Source organism: Etheostoma cragini, chromosome 11, assembly GCF_013103735.1.
Source record: "Etheostoma cragini isolate CJK2018 chromosome 11, CSU_Ecrag_1.0, whole genome shotgun sequence".
NCBI lineage: Eukaryota > Metazoa > Chordata > Actinopteri > Perciformes > Percidae > Etheostoma > Etheostoma cragini.
Genome location: NC_048417.1, coordinates 495,844 through 505,843, shown reverse-complemented (window position 1 = coordinate 505,843; position 10,000 = coordinate 495,844). Strand labels below are relative to the sequence as shown.

Genomic DNA, 10,000 nt, shown 5'->3' with positions numbered 1-10,000 from the left:
AGGTACGTCCTGATGATGAGAAGCTTCAGGTACGTCCTGATGATGATGATGAGAAGCTTCAGGTACGTCCTGATGATGAGAAGCTGCAGGTACGTCCTGATGATGAGAAGCTGCAGGTACGTCCTGATGATGATGATGAGAAGCTGCAGGTAGGTCCTGATGATGAGAAGCTGCAGGTACGTCCTGTTGATGAGGAGCTGCAGGTAGGTCCTGATGATGAGAAGCTGCAGGTACGTCCTGATGATGATGATGAGGAGCTGCAGGTACGTCCTGATGATGAGAAGCTGCAGGTACGTCCTGATGATGATGAAGAAGCTGCAGGTAGGTCCTGATGATGAGGAGCTGCAGGTACGTCCTGATGATGAAGAGGACCTACTGGGGGCTGCCAGTGCTGGACCAGTGCCCTGAGAGATTGGGGGGGGTTATGGTGCCTTGCTCAAGAGCACCTGGCAGTATCCTTGTGGTGAACGATACAGAAAAAATGTCCCGATCCAGCATGCAGGTTAATAAACAACATGAAGGACTTCCATTGAGCTCCGTGTGATCCTGCAGGCGCTGAGGAAACGTGTGCAGGGGGTGGCGGCCCGCCTGGGGTCAGAGGTCAGAGACGGGGGCGTGGCCAGGGAGGCGGAGGACGCCGTCAACCAGCTGCAGAGGCAGATGGGAGAGTTTGAAAGAAGTGTCGGCGAACACCAGAAAACTCTGGAGATGACCTGCAGACTGCAGCTGGCCATGGAGGAGGTGATGTGTATATATGTTTATGTGTGTATGTGTGTGTGTGTATGTATTTGTGTGTGTGTGTGTGTATGTGTGTGTGTGTGTGTGTGTGTGTGTGTGTGTTTGTGTGTATAGGACAAAACAAGACATTAGGACATTTATTAAGACTTTGGGATACACTGACCCACATTTTAGAAACAGAACAACTCATCCATTTACCAGAATATCATCTATTCATTCATTTATTATTATTATTATTATTATTGTTATTATTGTTATTATTATTATAATTATTACCCCCCACCCCCGAACCCTATTAAAGGGCCAGACATGCAGAGTTTATTGACTTATTATTAGTTTACATAAAGCTAAAAACTAATCAGGTAAAACTAAGACTTCTTGCGTTGTAAACTGCTGGAAATTCATTTTCCTTACAGGGGTCCTCCCAAAGGATCAGCAAAGAGAGTCTGGTATGCGAGGCCAGATCCCAGTGTGCGAGGGGCCGGGTTTGGCCCGCAGACCATGAGTTGGACACTAACAGGCGCTGTGTGTACGTGTTGTTTTGTGTTGACAGTATCAGTGGTGGTGCGAGGACGCCAGCGCGACCATCGCTCGCGTCGGGAGGTTTTCGTCCGAGTGCCGCAGCACGGACGCCGTCTCCGTCCTGCAGCGCCAGTTTGAGACGTTCGTCTGGCCGACGGTGCCGCAGCAGGAGGAGAGGATCGGCCAGATCAGAGAGCTCGCCACGCGCCTGCACGGTGGGACCCACGAGTAGTTACTCTGGTTACTAGTTACTCTATTTACTAGTTACTCTATTTACTAGTTACTCTATCTACTAGTCACCTTAGTTACTAGTTACTTTAGTGACTCCACTACATTTATCTGACAGCTTTAGTTACTAGTTACTTTAGTTACTAGTTACTTTAGTTACTAGTTACTTTAGTTTTTCCGCTAGATTCATCTGACAGCTTTAGTTACCAGTTATTTTAGTTACTAGTTACTTTTTTTTCATTGTTTTGTCGACAACCCATTTATTCTGATTTGTTTGAAAACGGGTCAAATTCTATCCGACAATAACACAATCGTGAACATTTTCAGAATCTAAAATGTAATTCTACATGACTTTAATCCCAATAACATTAGACATAAAGAAAGATGATTACACTCAAAACTGTGTGTGTGTTTCAGGGGCGGAGGAGGGGCGGCGGTACGTCGAGAAGACCGTCAGTAAACACTCGGCGATGGTGGCGTCCATCAGAGAGCTGAGCAACGACCTGATGGAGCTGCAGGCCAAACTGAAGGTACCTGGACACGGATCACACGCATTTATATTGTAATATAATATCATAATACTATTTATCCCAGTATCCTTTGGACTATGCTCATTTAAATCACTTTTATTGAACTCCTCATTGCACTCATGCCTCTGTATTGTTTCTGTTTAGAGTATGTATATATTGTGCATATATTAGAGTGTATATTTTTTGGGTTGTTTTTGTATGTGTAAGCACATTGTGAGCAACAATGATCCAAAGAAAAATTACTCGTTGAAAGCTGATTCTGATTCTGATTCTGAGATTACTCAGGCCAAACTGAAGGTACCTGGACATGGATCACACTTATTTTACATTAGGAATGACTTCAGATTACTCTGGACATATCTGTTGTCAGTCTGACTTTAAAGAGACCTTTTCCCTTGATCAGTGTTATAAAGAAACTTAAAGGGCCCTATCTTGTATCCAGCGCAGCGCAAAGTCGGACACAAATGTCTTTGCTATTTTATGACCATTGTGGTTTAAACAGCAAATGCACCTGCGGCCACCCATGGCCAAGCTGGTCTTAGAGGGAGTTGCCTTCAGGTGCATTCTGGGCGTGCTGGTCTTACTGGGAGGTGTGTTTAGGTGCATTGTGGGCATTGTGGTCTTACAGGGACCATCACTCTCCCACCTTTCCTGTCTATCCACTGTCACTATCTATTAAAGGGAAAATGGCCTGTTTAACACATTTATTGAAAGATTAGCAGAAGAAAAACGAGAGAGGATCTTTCTTCTAATAATTTGGGGATCTTTGGTCACACTGAGGACACAAAAGACGACGGAGAGAAAGAGACAAAGAAAGAGAAAGAGACAGAGGACAAAGAGAGAGATGAAGCAAAAGACAAGTTGAAGGATAACAGAAAGATGAAGAAGGAGCAGACAGATAACCGCCGCACAATGGAGGCGGCTGACATGGTAAAAGTTATTTAATCCTCACAATTAATATTTAGAAGAATTTACACCTTTTGGTTCCACAACATATAGAAGAACAGAGAGAAAGTCTACCCCCCCCACCCCCCCCCACCCCCCAAGGATAAAGTTGATTAAAAAGAGGATAAAAACATATTTTGGAAATTGATTTTAATGCCTTAATAATTTTTTTTTTTTTAAATATTAAAATACAGGGGCACAAGTATACACCCCCCCCTATGTTAAAATACAGGGGACATAAGTATAAACCCCCCTATGTTCAAATACAGGGAGTATAAGTATACTTTCTCCAGCCACTGTATATAAGCTGTATTTCATGTTATTTTCTGGCTGCAGTTAAGAATTTGTTAAGATATTGAATCCTCTGAATCTGTTGTGCGTCCAGAACGAGCTGAAAGAGACAGGCCACACCCCCGAGCTGACCGCCGAGCATGATGGGAAGAAGGTTCCTGTGAAGAGGCAGACTGCGGCCAATAGGAAGCCTCCGTTACAGAAGAGCCACAGCCAGGACATGGACAAACACACTGAGAGCAGGTATACGTCATATAAAAGCTGAAAATGAACAGTTTTTTCAGAATAAGAGCCAGAACCTGAATGTTATTTTCATGTAAATGTAAATATTTCTTACGATGTTTTCACTCTGTTGCTTTTGTCTAAATCAAATAAATGTAATCTAAAACAACTTGTGTGTATGAAACACTGAATTGGATGAATAAAGTTGATTGTGCCCTCTCTTCGTCAGACAACAGCTGCACAGCCAGACGTTCACCTCCTCCTACAGCACCCCCAACTCCCTCAGCCTCTCCTGCTCCCCAGTGGAGGCCAACCGTAGGATCCACGCCATACACAGCCCATTACAGCCTCAGGCCACGCCCCCTCATTCTGTGATTGGCCCATCGTTCTCTGACATCCAGAGGGCGTTTCAGAGAAAGGTGATGCAAGTGGTCTCCACTTCCGGCAGATCAAACATGACACCACTTCAGGTTAACCATTTAATAGTTAAATTCACATGTGGTGTCCCCCAGGGGTCAGGTTTAGATCCTCTTTCATTCTCCTTCTACATGCTGCTTCCAGACCACATATTAAAGGAGCCCTGCACACAAAACTGCTTCTACTCGCATGTGTTGAAATATGTCAGGTCTGTGTGTGTGTGTGTGAGTGTGTGTGTGTGTGTGTGTGTTTGCGTGTGTGTCAGCCACTAAAAAGAAATAAGAGGAATCAGACCAGTCACAACAGCTGGTCAGTCTGACATCTTGTTGCCAGAGCTCATTAATATTCATGCACCCTCAGTTGGTTAACTACTAGCTTAGCTACAAGTTAGCATAAAACATAACAGAGAATGTCAGTTGAATGGTGTTTTCCGCTAACATTAGCAACCAAACAACCATAGCTAGCTACAACGTTTCTGAAATGATTCCCATCTTCTGTTATTTTTTGTAATTATTTTCTGTTATTCATGGATTTCCCTAATTTCAGTATGACAGTTGTGTTGTAAACCATTTTAACCCTCTTGTTTTACCCAGGATGCATCAGCAGGAGTCCTGTTTGAGGCAGAGCTTAAGCAGTATGAAGTGATGACGGATGATTCTTTCTCCAATGACGAATACGATTGTGTGTCACCTGACGATATTTCCCTGCCGCCGCTGGCTGAGACACCGGAGTCCTACTTGGTCCAATCAGACGTTGAGGAGGGCTCATGTTCCCACAGCAACCAGTACCCCCACCAGTCTGAGCATAGTGGTTCTGGTGCAGTCCGGCAACATAGAGAGTCCAGTCTGACCGAAGGTTCTCCAACTCCTCCAACCAATTACAGCAGCACCAGGTGGGTATTAGGAAAAAGGTTTCTCAAACGGGGTGCGTGTCCCCCTAGGGGTACTTTGGAGGACTGCAAGGGGTGCATGTCCCCCTATAGGGACTTTGGAGGACTAATCATAGAATGTTTTCTTGTTTCTTGTTTTGAGTTTATTCCTGTTGTGTCTGACAGGTTCAGGTCAGAGTCCACTTCATTTGTCCAGAGTCCGCTGACAGTTCCTCTTCCAAGCCTGCTCACCAGTACTCTATCCAGCATCCTGATAATCGGAAATACCAGCACAGCCAACATCCCCCAAAGAAATGACCTCTCCCGGGGCACTGAACCGGACGTCCCATCTGAATCTAACCAAGTCCACAAAAGCAACACTCCAGACAATTGTGTCCCTGATAATAGGCCCCTGTCACCAACTGATCTCTTACTAAAGCAACACAAAAGTCAAAACAACCATCATCAGGGTAAGAACACCAGAAATGTTGCATCCAAAGGTGAGACCATGCCACAGATGGATCCCATTCCCATGGTTGCAGAGCTAAATCCAGGAACATCCCTCTCCCAGTCCAATGACTCAGACCATGATCTCCACAATGATAAGACCCCTCCGCAAGACCCTAGATTCCTCAAATGCAGCCCTATTTGTCCTCTAAACAGAACTTCCATTTGTCAGAACACTAGTTCTCCACAGTCCTCCTCTGACTCTGAGAGAAATCTCCAATGGGAAACATCCCTAGTCTTCCAACCTCATAGGGGCGGTCTCACCAATACCAGCACCAGCACAATTACCCAGCAGATCATTGACTCCAAATCCTCCCCTTCAGACATTCTTCACACCTTGGCAGAGGCAGGCAGCCACCTCAGTTCACCCCAGAGTGAGACCTCGTCAAAGATCGATCCGGTCCAACTGGCTGGAGGGTTTGCTAAGAGCCCAAGCCTCAAAAACAAGACCAGTGGCACTGGGGACCTCAGATCTTGTTCAACTTGCCTCCAAACCACAAACCTCCCTCAAGATGAATATCTTTCCCATTCTAACCAAGGTTCCAGGAGAGGCCTTGATCAGGATGTATCTTCTTTTCAAACCAGCAAAGTTACATCCTCATCCTCCATCCCCCAAAGCAGCAGCCTAACCAAAGACACTGCTGTCAAACAATCCTGCCAGTCCTCCCCTCCAGATACTCATCACACCTTGCCACAGGCTAGCAATTCACCCCTAGAAAGTTGGTCGTTCCAGAGTGAGTCCTTGCCGAAAATCAATCTTGTCGCCCAGGACGGAGGATTTGCTCAGAGTCCCAGCCTAAGAGACAGGATTGAAGACGCTGGGCTCCTCAAATCTTGTGCAACTTGCCTCCAAAGCACTACATCCCTCCCTCAAGAAGACAATCTTTCCCAGCCCAATCCAGCGTCTATGAGAGGCCTTGGTCACAATGTACCTTTCTCCAAAACTAGCAAAGAAACATCCTCAGTCTCCATCAACCAAAGCAGCAACCTAACCACTACTGTCAGGCCAACCGAGTACTGCCAGTCCTCCCCGCCAGATACTTATCAAACCTTGCCACAGGCTAACAATTCACCCCAAGAAAGTTGGTTGTTCCAGAGCGAGTACTTGCCAAAGATCAATCTTGTCGCCCAGGACAGAGGATTTGCTCAGAGTCCCAGCCTCAGAGACAGTAACAGAGACACTTTTCCTCTTCCACCAAAGGACATGAGCAACATCAGTATATCTAGCGGTACCTTTACCAGCAATAATAGAGTCAACAGCAAGCAGAATCATCAGACAGTCTACTCCCTCCACAAGTCCTTGATCTCCACCTGTACCCAGCAGTGTGTGCATGATGGCATGGTCCCCGAAAGTCCTGCCAAGCCCACTCCTCCTCCTCCTTGTCCTCCTCCTCCTCATCCCAAGCCACAGACCCAAGCTTCAGTTCAGCAGGCTAATCCGCATGTCACCCCCTTTTCCTCCACACATCATCTACTAACACCATACCAAGACCCGAACATTTGTCAGCCCATGGCTGTCCTTGAGGAAATCAGGCTTACTCCTCAGATCCAAGGGCCTCCCCTTCCTGCTCCTCCTCCTGCTCCTCTTCCCCAGGTCCAGGCAGAGTCTCTTCCCCAGGGAAAAGCCTCTAAATCTGGCCAACCCTGCTTCACCAGGCCCCTGTCTAGAGCTTCCGTCATAGAGGGCTCTCCAGTGACGCTAGAGGTGGAGGTGACGGGACACCCAGAGTCCACGCTCACCTGGTGGGTAGCATATAACCAGCTACACAATAACACACATGCTTTGTGAGATTATTAAATAGACACGCCGACTTATTGGGATTTAGGCTTATTCACCATTACCTCCAGAGTTAGACAAGTTGATACCCTTCTCATCTCTGTGCATGCTGTAACTCTGTCTGATGCCGCCAGCATTAGCTTAGCCTAGCAAAGAGTCTGCAGGTAATTGGTTTCAGCTAGCCTAGCTTAGCCTAGCAAAGATCCTGCAGGTAACTACTTCCAACTAGCCTACTGCTCCCAAAATGTGACAAAAACAACGCCAACATGTTCCTATTTACATCTTAATGTGTACAGGTAACCAGGTCACATGACACACAGCCATCTTCTAACTGCATACTAACTGGGAACTATATTCTCAGAAAGGCAAAGCACTGCTACTTTTGCTACTTGGGCGGAGTAATTTGCTCGCAGCACCTGAGAAGCCCGGTCACAGAGCAAAGAGTTCGCCTGAAGTCTTCTCAGAGTTGGAGTAATAGAGTCAATATTTACAAAACACTAAAAGCATAGTTTACAGTCGTGGGTGTTCGCTGAGACAATTAATAGAGGAGACAGGTAATACCACGATGTTATGGTGCACAAGCTAAAGTCCCAGTAGGTCGATGTGTTCCTTTAACCCTCATGATGTCCTCATGATGTCCTCATGTTGCCTCATGTTGTCCTCATGTTGTCCTCATGTTCAATTCAATTCAATTTTATTTATAATATCAAATCACAACAAGAGTTATCTCAAGACATTTTACAGATAGAGCAGGTCTAGACCACACTCCAGAATCCACAAGGACCCAACAGTTCCAGTAGTTTCCTACAGAGCAAGCAACAGTGCAACAGTGGCGAGGAAAAACTTCCTTGTAGGCAGAAACCTCGGTCAGACCCAGACCCAGACCCAGACTCTTGGTAGGCAGTGTCTGACGACCGGTTGGGATTAGAATGAAGAGTTTGTTAGTTCTTTGTAGCATAGCATGTTGTCCTCATGTTGTCTTCATGTTGACCTCATGTTGTCCTAATGTTGTCCTCATGTTGTCCTAATGTTGTCCTCATGTTGTCCTCATGTTGTCTTCATGTTGTTTTCATGTTGTCCTCATGTTGCCCTCATGTTGTACACATGTTGCCCTCATGGTGTCCTCATGGTGTCCTCATGTTGTCCTCTTTTTGTCCTCATGTTGTACACATGTTGCCCTCATGTTGTCCTCATGGTGTCCTCATGGTGTCCTCATGGTGTCCTCATGTTGTCCCTCATTTGTCTTCACGTTGTCCCTCATGTTGTCCACATGTTGTCCTCATGTTGTCCTATGTTCTTTTTAATTCCCCAAAATATTATTGATTCCACCAAACGCTCTATCCCAAGCGCAAATCTCTACTTTCATTAATTTTGGGGCGTCTTATTCAATTTTATAGCATTGTAAAACAAATGGAAGTGTTTTTGAAGTAGTATTGAGTAAAAGTTGACATATTCCAGTCTGTGATTATCCATCAACATCCATTCCTTTCATTTTAGTCTAAATAATTCCTAATTTCTGCTTTTCGAACTCAGACATTAGGCATAATTTAAATTCAAATAAATACGAAATGGAAGCGCGATGGGATTCGGGAGTCTAGCTCTCGGGATTTTGCAGTACAGGATTTTTTGTCACGTGATCGAGATATAAAGGGAGAATTTTTGTGGGCTCAGGATGGGATGGGAGTGGCACCCTCTAATGTGTGTGAATGATATATATAACAGATTGATGATAATTTTTCAAAGTCACTGCGTTAAAATATAATCACAGTACATACAATAATAAGTGATAAAAATAAGTTAACCATATTTAACAGTGTGTTCTGTGATTCCTTTAATTGTTTTATTGTGTTTGTATGTGCAGTAACCGCATACTACTGCATGTACTACCACATACAGTAACACTGAAAGGAAAACTAACCCGGCTGCATGACACGTTGAGTGAAGCTGGAACCGTTGATAATAACTGGCCTGGGATGCAGGTTCAGACCAAAGACCAGGGGCAGGAGGCGGACGGAGCATAGCAACCATAGACTGTTAATATTAATATTAATGGGCAGAGCAGGTGTGATGTCACCCATTGGTTGGTTGATCTGATATGAGTCGTTGAGTTTGTTAAGATAAGGTAAGAAAAACCTTAATTTGTCCCACCGTGGGGAAATTGCGGTTCGCAACAGCAAAATTAAGAGCAAGATAGATAGATAATAGTAGAAAGTAAGTAAGTATTATACAATAAATTACACATGAATTATTAAATTGTTGATTTTAGACGAGCGGGAGGAGAAAGGGAGGAGTGATAGGGATGCAGGAGATCAGATGTGATGCAGCTTTAAGGAGTCCCCCCCTGCTGGACATCAGATATAATGCAGCTTGAAGGCACTTCCACATTTGCAGCATTCTCTGAACTGTATGCTCTGCCCATTAATATTTAGTTTAACTTGTCGGATTCCTGGTTATAATTATTTATATTATTGTATTATTATTATTTAGGGATCCAATAACAGGATTCATGTGTATTGGTTACATCACAGCGGTTGTCAGGGGTCCGTCGTGAGGCGGTGTACTGTCTGACTTCCTGTCGTCATGGTCGCTTCAGGTGCAAAGATGGAGAGGTGTCAGCCCCCGGCCCGGGCCGAGCGCTGCCTCCCTGCGAGGATGGGTTGGTCCCAGAGGCATCGAGCTCAGATGGTGGTCGGTACGATTCCCGAGCTGCCGCACAGCGTGGCAGCAGTGCTGATGATTGGCTGCTGGGAGAAGTGTTTGACATCATTGGTGTGGACTGGCTGACCGGGTTTGGTGCACTGTGTGTATTGCTGTGGCTGATCTACCTGATTCTACTCTGGTAATTCGGGACGTAAAGCTTAAACAAGCTGTAATGTAACCCTACAGGACAGATGTTCCTCATCAGGTAGAAACAAGCTGTAATGTAACCCTACAGGACAGATGTTCATCATCAGG

At 45.2% G+C, this 10,000-nt stretch overlaps 2 protein-coding genes across 3 annotated transcripts in view; both read left to right on the top strand.

Annotated features, from left to right (window-relative positions):
• LOC117953074 (coiled-coil domain-containing protein 141-like) overlaps window positions 1–2,502 on the top strand; it is a 5,966-nt gene extending 3,464 nt beyond the window's left edge. The window contains exons 6-9 of the mRNA XM_034885789.1: window positions 553–741; window positions 1,292–1,475; window positions 1,906–2,018; window positions 2,461–2,502. Coding sequence (XP_034741680.1) covers window positions 553–741; window positions 1,292–1,475; window positions 1,906–2,018; window positions 2,461–2,502 — 528 coding nt within the window. The remainder of the gene's footprint in view (window positions 1–552; window positions 742–1,291; window positions 1,476–1,905; window positions 2,019–2,460) is intronic.
• Window positions 2,503–2,813: 311 nt separating this feature from the next.
• LOC117952743 (uncharacterized protein DDB_G0284459-like) lies at window positions 2,814–9,991 on the top strand. Of its 2 annotated transcripts, none has more exons than XM_034885267.1 (6): window positions 2,814–2,948; window positions 3,349–3,497; window positions 3,706–3,895; window positions 4,487–4,785; window positions 4,948–7,011; window positions 9,639–9,991. In XM_034885267.1, exons 1-6 carry the CDS (start codon window positions 2,898–2,900, stop codon window positions 9,886–9,888), a joined length of 3,003 nt encoding a protein of 1,000 aa, XP_034741158.1. In that variant the 5' UTR covers window positions 2,814–2,897; the 3' UTR covers window positions 9,889–9,991. The 2 variants fall into 2 exon arrangements, with proteins under 2 accessions (XP_034741158.1, XP_034741157.1); XM_034885266.1 differs by having other exon boundaries at window positions 3,706–3,946.
• The last annotated feature ends 9 nt before the right edge of the window (window positions 9,992–10,000 follow it).

What these genes read in the sequence shown, in the direction of transcription:
- LOC117952743 (XM_034885266.1), top strand. Translation starts at nt 2,898, where the DNA reads ATGAAGAAGGAGCAGACAGATAACCGCCGCACAATGGAGGCGGCTGAC. An exon ending in GACAAACACACTGAGAGCAG is followed by an intron (nt 3,498 to 3,705) that starts GTATACGTCATA and finishes TCTCTTCGTCAG; the next exon opens with ACAACAGCTGCACAGCCAGA. An exon ending in CCAGAGTCCACGCTCACCTG is followed by an intron (nt 7,012 to 9,638) that starts GTGGGTAGCATA and finishes TGGTCGCTTCAG; the next exon opens with GTGCAAAGATGGAGAGGTGT.